General features: G+C 35.5%; 1 protein-coding gene and 1 non-coding gene across 6 annotated transcripts in view; both read left to right on the forward strand.

Annotated features, from left to right (window-relative positions):
• The window catches only part of CCAR1 (cell division cycle and apoptosis regulator 1), a 28,697-nt gene extending 12,402 nt beyond the window's left edge, over positions 1 to 16,295 (forward strand). For 3 of the 5 annotated variants that reach the window (XM_062580286.1, XM_062580284.1, XM_062580287.1), the window contains 17 exons: positions 134 to 295; positions 820 to 1,045; positions 2,271 to 2,384; positions 3,246 to 3,412; positions 4,116 to 4,326; positions 5,132 to 5,215; positions 5,872 to 6,057; positions 7,731 to 7,922; positions 8,525 to 8,758; positions 9,086 to 9,197; positions 9,460 to 9,501; positions 10,906 to 10,988; positions 12,036 to 12,182; positions 12,572 to 12,692; positions 13,350 to 13,535; positions 13,926 to 14,131; positions 15,382 to 16,295. In XM_062580286.1, the coding sequence (XP_062436270.1) occupies positions 134 to 295; positions 820 to 1,045; positions 2,271 to 2,384; positions 3,246 to 3,412; positions 4,116 to 4,326; positions 5,132 to 5,215; positions 5,872 to 6,057; positions 7,731 to 7,922; positions 8,525 to 8,758; positions 9,086 to 9,197; positions 9,460 to 9,501; positions 10,906 to 10,988; positions 12,036 to 12,182; positions 12,572 to 12,692; positions 13,350 to 13,535; positions 13,926 to 14,131; positions 15,382 to 15,441 (2,533 nt within the window). In that variant the 3' untranslated portion in view covers positions 15,442 to 16,295. Of the gene's footprint in view, positions 1 to 133; positions 296 to 819; positions 1,046 to 2,270; positions 2,385 to 3,245; positions 3,413 to 4,115; positions 4,327 to 5,131; positions 5,216 to 5,871; positions 6,058 to 7,730; positions 7,923 to 8,524; positions 8,759 to 9,085; positions 9,198 to 9,459; positions 9,502 to 10,035; positions 10,168 to 10,905; positions 10,989 to 12,035; positions 12,183 to 12,571; positions 12,693 to 13,349; positions 13,536 to 13,925; positions 14,132 to 15,381 lie in introns of those variants that run through there. The other 2 variants (XM_062580288.1, XM_062580289.1) reach the window with 2 other exon arrangements.
• Positions 3,028 to 3,093, forward strand: LOC134143106 (small nucleolar RNA SNORD98). Its single transcript, XR_009959039.1, has one exon. It is a non-coding gene; the product is annotated as a small nucleolar RNA SNORD98 (small nucleolar RNA).
• Positions 16,296 to 17,697: the final 1,402 nt, after the last annotated feature.

Here is a 17,697-nt window from a genome sequence, read left to right on the forward strand (position 1 = left end):
TTACTCAGAACTTCTCGTTTTCATTTATGAATCATCTGTGACAGTTCTAGCTTTTATTGTGCTGTAACGTTCTAGAAAGCTTTTTTTGTTACTAGCTTGCAAAAAATATATACATCTTGTATGCGTTTTTAAGTCGTGAAAGAGAACGAGAGAGACGTAGGTCCCGGGAAAGATCACCCCAAAGAAAACGCTCCAGAGAGAGATCACCTCGACGAGAAAGGGAGAGATCGCCTCGAAGGCCGCGACGTGTTGTTCCACGTTACACGGTTCAGTTTTCCAAGTTTTCATTGGACTGGTATGTTTGTTATGCCAGATTTTTACTTAGAAGATCTCATTTTATTAGGGGATACAGATTACTGTGAGCAGTGCCAACACAAATGTGTAGTGAATGTTAGGTAATGATCTGAACTTCGAAGAAAAATCAAATATGTAAATGACAGAGAACCTTACAATAAATTTACTAGGTTCTTTCTTATCTTTGAGTGCTTCTGCAAAATATTTTCATTATCCTGTTTATTAAATATTCCCTAATATGTCGACACCTTAACTAAAGAGTGTTTAGTAGTTAGTCATTTTCAGACTTCAGTAATTTATACGTGACTCTTTAAATGATCAAAATTATCAAGTATTTTAAGTCTTCTATGTGTGGCTCTTCACAGCTTCACATGTAGTTCCTGGTCTAAAGATTTTACAGTTCGAAATAGTTCTCTTCTAGTTTAGGTATAAGGTGGTTGTGTTTCCAGTGAATATTCCTCTTAATGCTGTGCTTTTCTTGTTTTCTTTAATTGCTATATCTTTCAAAAATGTTGTCTATTTCAGCCGTAGCTGTGATATGATGGAACTGAGGCGGCGTTACCAGAACTTGTATATCCCGAGTGATTTCTTTGATGCTCAGTTTACATGGGTGGATGCTTTTCCTATGTCTAGACCATTTCAGCTCGGAAACTACTGTAATTTCTACGTAATGCATAGAGAAGTAGATCCTATAGATAAAAATGCTGCTGTCCTTGATCCACCTGATGCGGATCATCTGTACAGTGCAAAGGTTTGTGCAGCCTCCTGTATTACAAATTTTTTCTACCTATAAGGCAAAAACCTGGTTACAACTATGCTGAAAATATGCTACAATGATCTAACAAAAATAGCATTTTAAACTTTTCAATAGAATTTGAAGAACCATGATTGAAATTTGGTTTGTTTCTCTGTTGCATCTTCTTTGTACTGAGGTTTCTTTTGCATTCACTGCACCGTGTTGCACTAATTTAATCATAGGCAAGAAAGCCAGCTCCGGCAGGATCTGAGCGTAGTCCTGAGGCAGTATGTACTGAACAGTTAATGTAGCCCTTTCCTTCTTCCCCCTTCAGTTTTTGTTCTCACATTTAGTGATGTTTTGTTTACTCCCTTCAAATTCATCGCAGTCTTTAGTATCCTGATGAAAATACATCGAGCATGTTAAGCTATCCAAATATATAATTTTGTATCAAGGGCCATAATGAAGCATAAAGGACGTCAGTGTAAAAAGTCTTCTAAAAACTGTGCCATTTGAAAGCTTTTGCAGTATAATACGTCTGAGATTTCTAGGTCAATCTGTTTTTAAAAGTATTTAACATCAAAGATATGTTTAGAAACAAAGCTGCCTTTAATCTGTTCGAAAGATTTACTTCTTGCCTTCTGCCTGTAAAAATTTTGAAGCTGTGGCTCAAGTATGATATATACTGCTTTATTCGATCTAGCAAGAACTCTCTGAAAGTTAAGCTTCAAAGTATCTTCATTAATGGAGGAATAGCGTGCCCGTTTCATAAGAGTAAGCTGGTCAGGTTAGAAAGCAACTTTATTAGATTTGGCTAGACTAACGGGGTGCTAAGAAGAGACTGAGGTGTGGTAGGCCAGTAACTGGCCTTGTAATTGTGGCAAAATGGAAGAAGTCAATGGCTGAAACCAGAAATGTACTCACTGTGCTTCTTTATTTAGTACATTCAGTGATAATGTGCTTAGTAGTATCGTAGTTTTGCATGCTGCTTTTATATACTTTCAGTCCCTTGTTATATAAGATCATACATTGCATTTATCTGGAATGGTGAGGGAGGGAAAGAGATCTTTCTGACTAGCATTTTAAGCCTCAGTTCTACAACTGTGTTCTTAACCTTTGAATTCGCTGGTTTATGTGGCCTTAAGGAAAAGTACTGGTATGTAAGTGCTTGCAAGCTGTGGGCTTTGTTTACCAGTCATAGTGGGAGACCTTCACAAGACTGATCTGACTTACACAACAGGTGATGTTGATGGCTAGTCCTAGTATGGAGGATCTCTATCATAAGTCATGTGCTCTGGCTGAAGATCCCCAAGAACTTCGTGATGGATTTCAGCATCCTGCTAGACTTGTAAAGGTAAATATGCTTCGGTGCCAGATACTCGTGGCAATAAAGGTTGGTTACAAGCTTTAAAATACCTCTTGATAAGGAAGGAGTTTGTAGGCTAAATGACAGCTTCATTTTTCCTCTGAGGAGATCTAGTTTGTATGTCACTTTATCATCATTGCTTTCATATTTACTGCTTTCTTCAACTTAGTCAAACTATGGATATTTAGATAAATCTATTGTATAATTAACTCTGTTAGGCTTTCTTGCAAGCATATAGACTGTAAGAGCCCAGCTGTGAAGAAAATACAAATGAAGCAACAGTTAATTAAATATCATGTTGATTGAAATTTAGCCGTTTCATTAAAATGAACAAACTGTTGTAATTTCAGTGTTTAGTGTTTCAAGACAACACATTTGTTGTTTTCCTAATTAATCGTCTTAAAGCAAGTGGAAGTACTTGAACTTACAGATCTGATAACGCTTCTGTGGTTTTTATCTTTTGTAGCTTTGCTTTTTATCACTTTTAAGCAGGAACATCTATACATGTATCTGCTAGAATTAAAATGCTATTTGAATTAATATGTTTGTCTCTTCTGTTAAGCTTATAATTGCAAAAGAATAAGCCTATATACCTAAAGAAACTGGATGGAGAGTCTTGCAGAACAAGAATGAGTGATGATGTTTTAAACCTATTCCATTTCTGAAATACTCTGTGGAAAAAAAAAAAACTGAACTCTTTCTTGACTGACTTTTGTTTTCAAAATTCAAAATAATGTAATAGTTTAGTGGTGAATTTCAGTGTGTGTGCTATTAAATGTTTTTTACGCTTTGGGAAAGTGACTTTTTACCCCCTAGCAGGGGAACATTCAGAAGACTCTTTTTGTCTAGTTTTTAGTGGGTATGAAAGGCAAAGATGAAGCTATGGCTATTGGAGGACACTGGTCCCCATCACTGGATGGACCTGATCCAGAAAAGGACCCTTCGGTGCTGATAAAGACGGCTATTCGTTGTTGCAAGGCTCTTACAGGGATTGACTTAAGTGTGTGCACACAATGGTAAGTACTGTGCTGCAAAACCAAGTACACTGTAGAGATACTTGTCTATTATAAAAGCTTTAAAAAAAAGTGAAAACACCTTTTCTTTGTCAGCTGCTTGTGGTAGAGCAGGTAAACTACACAGAGGATGTTCTGTTTTGTAATAAGCTTGATTGGTGCCAACTGCGCTGAATAATGCATTAAGAACTAATTAAAAACTCTGAATTTATTTTGACATGTTACTCTGTAATTTTTTCAATGAACGTATGTTGAAAATATTTTTTGTTTTGTGCATAGCTGGAGAAGATCGTCAAGAGAACTTCATTTCATTGTTCTTTTGTTATAAATAATTAGCTGTTGGTTATAGCCATATTTTCTCTTGATAAGTATTTGTCCTGTGTCAACACTTACTGCAGTTCTACTAATGCAAGCAAAATATATTGTATGCTAAATTTGAAGTGCTTCAACTCTTCATTTGCACATTAAACCTACTTGTGCTATAGAACAAGTTACATCAAAGAGCTTGTAACTGATTCCTCTTTTAAATTGTGATAGATTGTACAAATGTGCCAAAAGAGAAAATATGGCTTCCATAATTTTTTTCTTTAGATAAACTTCAAGGTCTTGCAGCAAAGTTTCTTTGCTTGATGTGCTACAAGTGATCTAGGCTCTTTAAAATGTATTGTAGAATTTTTTTTCCAACATGCTTCTTCCCTTGCAACAGGTACCGTTTTGCAGAGATTCGCTACCATCGCCCTGAGGAGACCCACAAGGGGCGTACAGTTCCAGCTCATGTGGAGACAGTGGTTTTATTTTTCCCGGATGTTTGGCATTGCCTTCCCACCCGCTCAGAGTGGGAAACCCTCTCCCGAGGATACAAGCAGCAGCTGGTCGAGAAGCTTCAGGGTGAACGCAAGGAGGCTGATGGAGAACAGGCACTGAACGCTAATCCCTTTTTCTATTTCTGCTTCTCACAGGCACAGGAACACAGGCACAAAATGCACACCACATACTACACAACATACATACATAGGAGGAACATAACTGGTAACAATGACTGGTAAACCAGCTTTCAGCAGTGTAGTGAATGTTGTTTTTTATTTTTATTTCAGCTAGTATACTAATTTAAAATGTGTGTGCTGATAACACAAATGGAATTAAATTGTGCTTATGATGCGCAGAAAACTTTTATCGTAGAAGTAGTTGCTGGAATCTGGGACCAGTTGTTGAGTGAGATGCAGTTTATGAATAGCTGTCTCTAAACATTTTGCCATTTTCTAAAATTTCTAAATTGTCTCTTGTGGCCAGTTCTAATTGTGATACTTGAAATTGAATAAATGTTAGTCTGAAAAATCTGAATTTCAGGCCATGTGACTGATCAGCATCTTGGAATAAGGGAAGGTCTGACTGAACAAAGAGTAACTTTGGGGTTCTAAAATTTGGGGGAAGATCACACACTGTGTGGTTAATGGAGACCAGCAGTGTCTGTGTAACCCCAATATTCTTTGTGGTGTTGCTTATCACCCTTTTGTGTTCCACAGATCTGGCTTGTATTGGCTGAGTGGCACTGTGATAATTTATAAAGTGGTAGAATGTATGTGTGAACTTGTTTAAATGATAACTTTAGGAGAAGACTATCTGAAACAGTTGTGACCTTGCACAGATCAGCAACAGAATTTAAAAAGTAAATGAAAAGCTTTCAAGCTTTCTGAATGATAATTTTTTAATTTTATTTGTCAGGATGAAGAGGAAAAGGATGATGGAGAAGCTAAAGAGATCTCTACGCCTACACACTGGTCTAAACTGGATCCAAAAACGATGAAGGTAATTACTTTTTTGATTCAATTGTACATGTTCATTTTTAAGGCAGGATCCAAAATACAGTTTTATTTCCCTTGACTGCAGAAGAGTGTTCGTTAGTGTTTTATCTTCTTTGCTAATTTTATAGGTAAGCGACTTAGATGTGGCATTGCAGTATGCAAGTGTGACTTCTGATTTAAATAAGCAAATATAGCTAACAAACTCTTCTGAGCTTTTGAGCTTTGTACAACTTAAGTCTATCACATATGATACAGCTTTTTTTTTAACTGGAAAATGAAAGTTCTGCAGTAATCTGGCCATATCTACTTAAATGCAAAAATGTGGGGTCTAAAATACTTTAATGTTAGTTTAAAAAGACAATAATATGCAAAAATGTATGCTAGGAGACATATTAAAAAGCTTCCTTGAAAGGAGTAATAGTATTAAATTACCAAATCCTTTCCCTGCCCTAGGGAAAAGCCCTTCAAAAATCAGATTCTTTGAGAAGAACACAACTTTAAATATACTATATCAGTAAATACTACTTTTTCAGAACTGATTTAAAAAAATACAGTTGACTTTCAGTGCTCTTACTTAATTTTTACTTCACCTTTTCTGCTAATTGCAGATGTTTTGCAGTGTCACTGGTTGATACCACTTACAGAGCTTTTATTTACCAGGTAAATGACCTTCGCAAAGAATTAGAAAGTCGAACCCTTAGCTCTAAAGGACTGAAATCTCAGCTGATAGCTCGACTGACAAAGCAGCTGAAAGTAGAGGAACAAAAAGAAGAGCAAAAGGAGCTAGAGAAGTCTGAGAAAGAAGAGGAAGAGGAGGAGGATAGGAAGTCTGAAGATGACAAAGAGGTTAGGTTTTGGACATGTTTGGTTTTAATTATTACTGAATACATAAAATCTTACATATAAAAAATTGTTTAAATAAATATAAAAAGCACAGGATTTATTCCTAGTTGTATTGAGATTTTTGTAGTTCTTAGCTGACTAGACTGGGAACATTTTCTATAACCTGAACTGTTGAATTGGGGTGAAATCTTGAATATCAACAAAGTCAACTGAAATGTGCAATTGTAAGGATGTCTGAATTAATACCAGACTGTAAACGTATTAAAAAAAAAAAAAAAAAGCAAAACCCCCAAACAAAACTACACTTACTGTGAATAGATGAACACATTTAACAAGATTAACTTTTTAAACTTTTATGAAAGGCAGCTGCTTAATTGTATTAGCATTTAGCAGCATACAAGCCTTAGTGAATTACCAAAGTGTGGTTTTGGGGGTTGTTTTGTGTATTTTGTTTGGTTTTAGTCTGTGAAAGGTTATACTGACTCAACCAGTTCAATTACTTTGTGTAGCTAATTGTTTGCATAGGTTTATCTTTATTATGAAACTTTAATTTTCACTCTTGATAAACTCCCTATGTACTGAAAGGCAGGGTTTTTATTGCTGTTTTTCCCCTTACGTTTTGCAGTTAGTAGTTTCAATGCTTTTTGGTGTTTGCTTACTATATTATGAAGATAAACAAGATACATGCAATAAGGTTGAAGCCAACTGCAGAAAAGGGGCATGAATGTACAGAAAAGTTATTGTGTGTTTTAAACTTGCCTTTTGTGTCATCTTACCTGCTAATCATAATGATTGAATTTGAAATTTTATCTACTTGTGTAAGCCTTTCCCTTGGTGAGAGAGCAAAGGCCATGTGTTTGCTATTTTTGTGAATTGCCAGCTTCTCCTGCAGCTTAGAAGGGCTGCACTATCTTGGGGTTCCTTGCCACAGTGTCCCTGCAAGTAGGGATGTTTGTTTGGTGCTTGCTTTCTTAAAAAACCAACCAAACAAAAAAAACCCTGCTTTATAATACACACATTCTCTAACACTTAAGGCTCCCGTCTCGGTAGGTAATCAGTAAGCTGCTTGAGGTATTACTTTTTTTTTAGCCTTTTGTTTCATTTGCATCAGTTGCATCTGTAAAGGTTCTATTTCTCATGACCAAAAGAGCTGAGTGAGTTTTCATCTAGTAATTGTTAAAACTGTGTTGAACATATCTGTGGGAAACTGATGCAAGAAGCCTTTACTGTTCCTATCTTAAGATAAAGTAAGATTTCCCTGCACATCTCACAAAACACCTCGAACAGAAAAGAGCCCTTGACCCTCTTGCTAACTTGTATACTGGATCTTGAAATGAATTAGTTTGGCTCCCTTCTCTATGGAGTAAGCACACTGCGCTTAGCACCGTAAGATAGCTGGAAGGTGCTTGTTGCTGCTTGGGTTAAACCACAATGCATGCCCCAGTTTGTGCTGCTCAGATTGCTAGTCTTTTTAGGTGAGGCAGTGGACGCAGTACGTGTTCTAGAAATTCTGACCACATAAGTTGCCTGTCATCTGCACTGTGTTCAGCAGCTTAGGCTTTCCCTCACTCTCTTCAAAACAGTGAGTCCTTAAAGCTAATACATAGGCTGAAATTTCACCTCTGGAATATGATGTGTGGGGTTTTTTTGTTTTTTTTTTCCTCTCTCTCCTCTAGGAAGAGGAAAGAAAGCGACAAGAGGAAATGGAACGTCAACGGCGAGAGAGGAGATATATCTTGCCTGATGAGCCAGCGATCATTGTACATCCTAACTGGGCAGCAAAGAGTGGAAAGTTTGATTGCAGCATTATGTCTCTTAGTGTTCTTCTGGACTATAGATTGGAAGATAATAAAGAGCATTCCTTTGAGGTATTTCAGTCATGGTACTCTATTAAAGCAACTTTTTAGTGAGTTATATGTTAGAGTGTTGCATTGAGGAAAAAGCTGATGCCTTCCAGTTAAATATATTAAGCTTATAATTCAGCCACTTTTTGGTTCTTTTAATTCTGCATGGTAACTGCTCTTTTCTTAAATTCTAGCAGTATATGATAGTGTGGCAAAATAAAACCTAAGTAAAATTTTTTTTATGCAATACATATTAAAAAAAAAAAAAAAAAGCCTAGCCTTTGATACATAGCTTAGAACAGCAGTTTTGTCACTGCAAGACACCCAGGAGAAATGTGCAAGCTTTCACATACAGAAATGAGTTTATAATTTATACAGTAAAATGGGTGCTAGTTTAGGTCGTAAAAACTACAGTACAAGAAAGAAGCATTTTATAAAGTTCTTTAAGGTATCTGTGTTCAAACCAGATAAAATTTTATTGAGGGTCAGACTTGTTACTGATGTGATGAAAACTTGGTAAGACAGCAATTCGTAGCTATTTAATTTTAAGTGTTACAAATGTGTAATATAGATATAGTCTAAAAAAATCTTTTCATTATCTCCTTTTCATTCCTCTTTGTATACAGGTTTCATTGTTTGCAGAACTCTTTAATGAAATGCTTCAAAGGGATTTTGGTGTTAGAATTTACAAGGCCCTGGTTTCCCTCCCAGAGAGGGAGGACAAAAAAGACAAAAAAGGCAAAAAAGATGAGAGAAAAGAAAAAAAGGAAGAAAAAGATGATGAAAATGATGAACCAAAACCCAAGAGGAGAAAATCAGGAGATGACAAAGATAAAAAAGAAGATAGAGATGAAAAGAAGGTCTGCAGCTAGCTCACATAAACTACTATCCTGCATGGATCAAGATTAAACTGTTTTCTGGGTTTTTCACTGTTATTTTCTAAAGCTATTTCTGTCGTGTTACTTAATTTGTGACTCATTAATCTATTTAAATATGCTTCTGTCATAGTCATTAAAAAAATTTATAGGTTTAATTTATTTTAGGATATTTTAACTAACATGTATCACTTAAGGCTTGTAGATACTTTTTTAATTTGGTGACTGAATATGAACATAATCAAATTTTGAATGAATGTAGTGAGACTGCTTTTGCTTTTTTAGTTCTGGCTTGATTCATTTTTGTTTCAGAGGGAAGATAAAAGGAAAGATGATTCTAAAGATGAAGAGGAAACAGAAGATGATAATAATCAAGAAGAATATGATCCAATGGAGGCAGAAGATGTTGAAGATGAAGATGAAGGTAAGATAAGTCTTAAGGAAAGATAAGTCTTTTTATTGCCATTGAATGTTCTTTCAAAGTGGAGAATGCACTAGAACTAGAAATCTAAAATTTCATTATTAGACTACTAATCTTATTGAATTAATTCTGATCAGATCTGCTTAAGATTGCTTAAGATTTAAGTGCCTTTTATGCTAGGCGTTGTATGAATATAGTTTATATAAACTGTAGCTGTAGTATGCAAAGTAAGGCATGTATATAGAAGTGGTTTTATTTTTTTCAGAATGCAGACCACTCGCAACTCCCATTGAAGTCAGTAGGAGATGTGAGTATTCAGCACCTCTGAAAAACCAAGCCACTTTTTAAATGCCTGACTTTCTATTCCTAATGTCGTCCTGTTTTTATTAGGCTAGAATGTAGAGTGTGGGACTCTTCTTAAATGATGCTGTGAGGAGTTGGTTTGTGTTTGGGTGGAGTTCTGTTTGCCCAAGGAAATGGGAAAAGGGGCTGGGGAACTTTGCTGTCTCCAAGGAGCAGCAATTCCCCTTTTTCCCTGCTCAGAGATGCAGGAAGGACTAAAGATATGTTGTGGGATTTTTAGTTTGTACTTTTTTTTGGGGGGGGGGGGGGGAGGGGGCAATTTTTGCTGGAGATGTGGTTTTAAACTGCTTAGTTGCAGTCCCATCATTTCTAGCTAACGTTTTCAGCGTTTCAGCTGCACCAACCTTAAAAACTTGGTGCTCTGGTTTCCAAATAACTCTTATTTGCTTATTATCTGGCCCCTACGCGAGTTCTGTGGGCTATTCTCTTCTGTACAAGTGCTGCTCTTTCCCATAAGCTGTCCTTGTGCCATTTCCAGTCAGAGTTGGTGAGAATATATCCAGCATGCCATGGAGGTACATGAAAAAGCTTGTGGTTCTCAGAAACATGTTGGCAAAAATAGACAAATATTGCAGTGTCTGATTTTTTCAAAGTTTTCCTCACAAGAAAGGTGAGCTGTTTCTTGAAGCTTGATTTGGCACATAATTCTCTGACCAAAAACTTATATACAAGGCACAGAGCTGCATGGCATAGTTCATCTGTGCAGTTGTCAGAGTCTTCTTTTTCATTTTAGATGCAGTTAGTATTGTCTGCTTTTAAACACACGAAAACAACAAAACACTTTTGTCCTTCACATCTAACAAGTGCTGTAATCACTAACATTTGAAGAATCTAAGAGTTAGGATCAAATATACCAGTAATGAAAAATCTCGCTCAGACGTTAACGTAAACACATGTTTTTAATTACATGGTTGATATAGTTTTTATGATGTAAAATATTTGACAGTAAACAGTATTAGTTCTGTCCTAATAGGAACAACCGTAGCTGAATGCTGACTCTACCAAGCCCCTTTAGGGAGAACTGGGGTGATTTTTTGCACCACTTAAATATACTATGTTGGCACAACTTATTTTGACCTCATAATCATTTATTTCTTCTCTTCTGTCCTGTGTGTGAAAACTTAAGATTTTACACGGTAAAATTAGTAAGTCTCTTATGTTTAAGTAAGACAGGAGAAAAATGAAATTATAGCGAGACTAACTTAAAATGCCATTTGATCTTTCTTTTGTTTGGGGAAATATTATATTTCCAGATGTTTGGGTTTTTTTAATGAAAACATGTATCTTTGTGATAATAACTGTAGAAACATTTGCTGTGAATATGTTTAATTTTCTTTCTTTTTTATAGACCGGGATGAAGAGGAAATGAACAAACGAGAAGACAGAAGAGAGGGGAATAGGCACTGTAAAGAGAGATCGTCTAAAGACAAAGTAATTAGCACGTTTCTTAACAACTACCTATAACCTTGTTAGAGATATCCTAAGTAGAGCTGACCTTTATTCTCATAATAGAATCTATTTTCACTCCTTGGTTTCCTTTAACACTTCTAGACTGAAACATTGCATATATAAAAATCAGTGAACGTGACAGCTTTGGGCAAGATTCTTAAAATCAACTTTCACTATGTTTAAATGCCTGCTGAGTGAAAGTTGCTGGAGAAACTTTCTTAGAAGATACTGATTTGTCGGAAAGATCTGAGGGCTGCACGTGCACATGAGAGGCAGTGAATATGATTATTTTAGCCAGTCTTCAATGACTGTTCTTATGTAAGAAAAGCAGAAGCTTAGCTTGATTTAAAGAAAACTGGCTTGCCAATTATAATGCCTGGAATCATTAGGTAGCATTTCTACATATCCCTGTAAGAAGAAGGATGTAATCATTATGCAGCATTTACCTATCTCCCTATAGGGAGATGTGTGCCTTCGCCTTACCATGACAGAAAAGTAGCTTGCATTCACAGTTCAGATTAAGAAAGAGCATAAATAGGATTGGTTATGCATAAACTTTATAGGTGCAAGAATAAAAACAGGTTTCTGACTATTTTTGTTTCTCAAAAATTAAGAAATGTAGGAATATGAGTAATGGCAAAACACGCAGTACAGAATGGTCACAGCTGTTAGACCTGGATGATCATTCACTACATAGCTATGGGAACTTCATTTTTTTTTTAAGTTAGGTTAATTTTTCAGGCTTTTTGGCATGCTAATCTGAACAAAAGGAAGCTATATCTGCCAGATGTTGTTGTCCATTGTGCTCTAGTCCCGTTAAATATTTGTAAGTTTTGTCCTAAATGCTTTGCTTATGTTATGTTTGTGCCCAGGAGATAAATACTAGTTGTATTAATTACTTAACTGAAAAAAATGATAACAAGAACTGAGGAAGATTTCCTTATTAACTTAAATGTTTACTCGTTTCTAGTAGGCAATGGAAAAATGATACTGTAACTTCCTAATGGCCACGCAATGAATGTTTTGTAGGAGAAAGACAAGATGCAGATGATAACTGTTAATAGGGATCTTCTGATGGCTTTTGTTTATTTTGATCAAAGTCACTGTGGATATCTTCTGGAAAAGGACATGGAGGAGATACTGTACACTCTTGGACTACACCTGTCACGTGCTCAGGTTTTGTATAGCAGTAGAAATGTCTTTGAAAATACTACAAGGAATGCTCTAAGGATGTGGGTAGAAACCAGTTCTGAAGGCTGTTGCTTATATACTTTAATTTCTAGGTATCCTGCTTTCTAGTTGCAAAGATGCTCTAGTTTAATGTTTTGTGAATTGTTTTACGATGAAAAGATACAGTTTCCAGTTCTTAATAAGGCTAAGTGTCTCAAAAAACTTTTTCCTAGCTTATTTATGTTTTTAAGCTCAATATGTTATAATGCTTTGCTATTTCTTGAAGTAGGGTTTCAAAATAAAACACCTGTTTAGGTAGTATGCTGACTGTTCTGCATTAGCACTCATTGCATTACTTGAGTAACATAGTATTGCTTTCTATGGCTGTGTTTTAGGTCAAAAAGCTACTTAATAAAGTAGTACTTAGAGAATCCTGCTTTTACAGAAGACTAACAGATACTTCTAAAGATGAAGAAAATCAAGAGGAGTCTGAAGAACTACAGGAAGATATGTTAGGTAGTATTTTTTTTTTTTTTTTTGGATTGTACGAATCCATGAAGAATTGTTTCTGTGCAAATGATACGAGAGTTTTGAGATGTCTGCAGAGAATTTACCTGTTTGAGAAAAGTAAACCTTGAGCAGTTCATGAACTACAATATTTCTGACTTCCAGCAAGTCCTGGATTATATTTATAGCATAAATTCTCAGAATATCTTTTGGACCAAAAAGGGGGACTGAGGTTAATTTTGAATGTTCATTAACAACGTTACATGTTCTTACAGTATCTTTGCAGTCATGAAGATCAATGCAGGTCCTGCAGGTAGTAGAATGGAGCTTGCTTGATTCTTGGAAGACAGTTACTGCAGGAAGGAATGCAAGAATGTCATGGAAGAGTATAATACTTTGGGGGGGGGCAGGGGCACTGAGAGGGAGGAAAGAGGAGAGAAGCGAGGGATAGACCAAACTTCGTGAATCTGTATTTCTTTCACGCATATGAAGAAACCATGTTAAGATCTTGATTCTGTAATGTTAAAGAGGTGTGACTCCTGAATTAGTATGGTGTATTATTTTAAACTAATGAAAGATGTTCTTAAGGTTGGTCATTGGAACTAACTGTAGGCAACTGAAAAATGATATAATGATTATTTCTTAATACTACTTAATCAATTGTAGGAAACAGATTACTGTTACCATCTCCTACAATAAAGCAAGAATCAAAAACGCTGGAGGAAAATGTTGGCCTCATAGTGTACAATGGAGCTATGGTGGATGTTGGGAGCCTTTTGCAGAAGCTGGAGAAAAGTGAAAGAGTGCGGGCAGAGATAGAACAAAAGCTTCAGTTACTAGAAGAAAAAACAGGTGGGGCACTGCTTTTAAGGTAGTACTTCTATGAATGCAAAATTGTAGGACTTCTTTAGCAGATAAAACAATGTGTAATACTTGTGACCCAGTGTTCTTAGTTATTTGCACACTGTCATATGTTTTTTTTTGTTATTATTTCCCAAGCCCTTGGAAGCCCTTTCACACCAGCAACAGTTGGAGTACAGTTGTTGCACACAGTGAAATCGTTTTCATCTCTTTCAGTCAAGTTAAATATAAAACTGCTTTTCAAATGTAGTCAGAATTGCATATTATCAAATGGTAACACAATATACTCTAAATGTTCTTTTAATAATTTTGGTGTTGTGTAAATGGAATGTTAAGACACAGAGTACATAGCCTAGGAAGTGACTTTGACTTTAATTTTAGATGAGGATGAGAAGACTATACTTCAGCTGGAGAATTCTAACAAAAATCTATCTACGGAACTCAAAGAGGTCAAAAAGGATCTTGGCCAACTACAGGAAAATTTAAAGATCTCGGATGATAAAAATCTGCAATTTGAGAGTCAGCTGAATAAGACAATCAAAAACTTAGCTACTGTTATGGATGAAATACACAGTGTTCTTAAGCAGGTTAGAATTTTTGTAATTCCGTCTTTGATTATTGTATGTAAACTTTTATGTAAACTAAATTTAAATTTTTAGGTAAACTAAATATGAACAAAAACTTCAGAATTAAATTTCTATGTGAATTTGAATCAGTAATACCTTACATTGTATGAGATGCTAAATGAGGTACTAATTTTTTTAAGAAGTGTGTATACATATGTACGCACACAGTATACTTTTCTAAGCTTGGAAGATAAGAAGTTCCTGGCTGAGCTTTTATGTATTTTTTAAATAGAAATTCCAAGCCATCATAATATTTTAGTGGACCCTTTCAGTGCAACTTTTCTATATTCCCCTCTGTTCAGTTAGAAATAAGACTTCTGTTTTTCAAGGCAAAATTTAGGTATTTCAGTTTTTTATTCCAGTAAAACAAGCCTGAACAAATTGCTTAATTCTGTCTCTCGCTATATGGAAAATAACTTGTGTATATCCCAGGAATTTTGTGAAGCCCCGTTAAATAAGGCTTGAATAGATGTCGGTTATTGGAGGCTACTCAGTGGCAAACTGGAGTTGTGTCTGTCTTTATTTTGAGGAGACAATAGACTCTGCAGAGGCTCAAAAACCAAACTAGGATCCTTGTCAAGTCTTTGACTTCTTTTTTTTCTTGTAGGATACAACTGAAGCATCATATCAGTCATAGTAGCTTATTAAATTGATGTAGAAATACCTTGCAGCCATCTAATTGTCGTCAGTGACTTTGTCGTCAGTCCTGTGCTGCACTGCAGCTTGTGGACTTGCCACTTCCATCAGAACTGGCTGCTGAAGGTGCTACATAACCCCCTATTCCTAAGATCTTAGCTCAGATAAATAGCCTTTGTCTGATATTTTGGTGATGAATTTTTTTTGTAACCCTAGGGTTTTCAGAGAGCTAACCAATCAACGTAAGTGTGTTTTGTATTAGCTCTGTTATATATTATCTTAGCATAGTGGATTTTGCAGGAAAAAAATCTGATTTTTCCCTTAAAGCCTGTAAAGGAATACAAGGTGAGACTTCTGGGGATGTTTTTTATACTTCTCTTTACAAGCTCACAAGATGCATTTAATAGTATGCCCCATTAGCTTTTTAGGGATACACTAAATTGAGTAAGGCAGTTCACACAGTATCAAAAGTAGATGCAGCACACTACCTTACCCTTACACTGCTTTACATCTTGCATCAGAAATCTCACTTCTGGAACTTTTGTTACTCTCTCTTTTTTTTTTTTCTTTTAAAGGATGTTGTGAAGAATGAAGATAAAGATCAGAAATCCAAAGAAAATGGGGCAAACGTATGATAAAACTGCTGCTGTTTAGAAGAATGGTGTTACATAATGTAATATAAATCATGATACCAGAATGTATGGGAAGTAATGCATGTTTGATTTTAGTAGTATAAATATCTTAGTTCCAAAAGATGTATAAAGTTTTACGAATGTGAGTGTCTGCTTCTGAAGGTTGCTTGTAATTCTTAGCATTCAATTTACGAGACACTCCTTGAGTGAAAATAATTTTGCATTGCAAAATGTTTTAGGATGAACTTTGTTATAGTTTTAACCCTAATAAAGTTCATCAACATAATGAACAGTAGCAAGTATTTAATTACCAAATGTTTTTCATTAAAGTCTAGTGAAATCAAAATTTTCATTATTTATAGAATTGCCATTTTTAGGTTTTATTTTTATTTCAGTCTAATTAGTCTTTTTAAATTCAAATATAAATCATAAAATAGCATGCTGCTTAATTTTGCAAGTAAAAGTTTTTTTTTTTAAAAAAAAAAAACTTCTTGGATTTTTTTTTACTTGTCACAACTTTCCCTAATGTAACTTTCTTCCCTAAAGCTGCTTGTATTAAAGCCTCATGATATACAGTAGTTCAGATGAGTTAAGAAAGCAATAGAAACCTACCAAAATATTGGCAGGGCTGTGAGATTTATATGAAGATATATGGGCCTGTTTTAAATGTATGTCATTTGTGTTCCTTTAATTGTTCTTATCTTTGGATTAATATATATGCTCCTTTTTAATAACAAATGCTGTGTATTAAAATGTATGGTTGGGTACCAGGCCAGTAGATGTCAGAATAATGCCTTACATGGAGAAAATGCTACCATTGTAAGCCTCCTTTAATTAAATTTGACTTCTTTCCTAGCTAGCATGTGTAATTACTTCAAAGACTTTAGTCCAAAAAAAGAATGGACAACACAAGTATTAATTTTCTATATTATAATTACTAAGACGCAGGACACAATTTGTTTCGTTGAAAGTGGGTAATACGCTGCCTTCTGTGTTCACAAATCACTAGAATTCCAAACTTACGTTAATGTGGCCATCGGGACAACTTATTCAGATAATGTGAAGTATGAACAATTGTATTTTGGTGCAAACTTTAAGGAAAATGATGAGTTTTTGAAGGCTGAGGGCAGAAGTGTTTTCTTAGAAAAACAGTTAGTTTTAGCAAACTTCTTTTAAACCTAGACATCCTAGGTATCTAAATACCTGTTAGAGTCTGAGTGCCATAATATGTATGAATAACCTACATGGAAACTCATGTAGCTTTACTGAGAAATACATTAAAATGCCTGAATTTATGTTCAAAAAAGTCTTAAGCTGGTGCTTTTATCACTTACCTTTCTTGGCTCTTCTGGAGTCAGACAAACAAAATATTTTTTTCATTGAAATAACATGCATAAAATTCCCCTTCATTCATCTCAATGGAGTCACCGTATAATATCTTAACTGTTTACATCAGACTAGGAGATACTATAAAAACACTAATTATTGCATATGAGTACACAGAAAATGCATGCTTGATGAGTTGAGATGTTTCACAAAATAAAAATATGATTGAAGGAAGATGGTAATTAATCTTAGGATCATGGTGCACTTACACTGTTAACTGATTCAAAAAAGATCTTTTGCAATCAAATTATATTTTTCACCTTTACTTCCGTACAAGTTGTTGACTAGTACAGCATGCTTCGTTACTAACTTTCAGCACCATTTATTTAAAGACACTGAGGAAAGGACTGAGGTTTGTTCTAAGATTTGGAGTTCAGCAGCACATGTGAGCACACAAGAAATGTCTTTCAGAGTTTCAGACACATTCAAGGATGAAAACATCTTTGCAGGCACGCTGAAACATCTGTTGGAATATTTGCTAAGGTGTTTTTTGGTGCCTTATCTGAAAGCAGTTGCACAGATGAGAAACAGGCCTCATCTTAGTTTCAGTGAGTGGCCATTGTGTGAGGTAGTTGCCAGAGGCATGCAGATTTTTACAGGATCTAAGAAAAAGGTGAGTGCTAGAAGAAGGATTATAATGTTTTTTTTTTTTATGTTGCTTTAATCTAACAATCTACACTTACGTTGGAGGGGAAATTGATTGCACTTCCCACTGCTTTGGCTCGCCATTTCTAAGTCTGTCTTTAGGTACCAGTTGCTGGTAAAAGTGAGCCTCAGCCAGGTCTCACTGGTGCATCAACACTGAGGGGCTGAAAGTCCAATTTACCTGTAGTTCTGAAGGCATCCAGGATGCTCTATGGGAAGCAGTAAATC

Source organism: Rhea pennata, chromosome 7 (genome assembly GCF_028389875.1).
Source record: "Rhea pennata isolate bPtePen1 chromosome 7, bPtePen1.pri, whole genome shotgun sequence".
Taxonomy (NCBI): domain Eukaryota; kingdom Metazoa; phylum Chordata; class Aves; order Rheiformes; family Rheidae; genus Rhea; species Rhea pennata.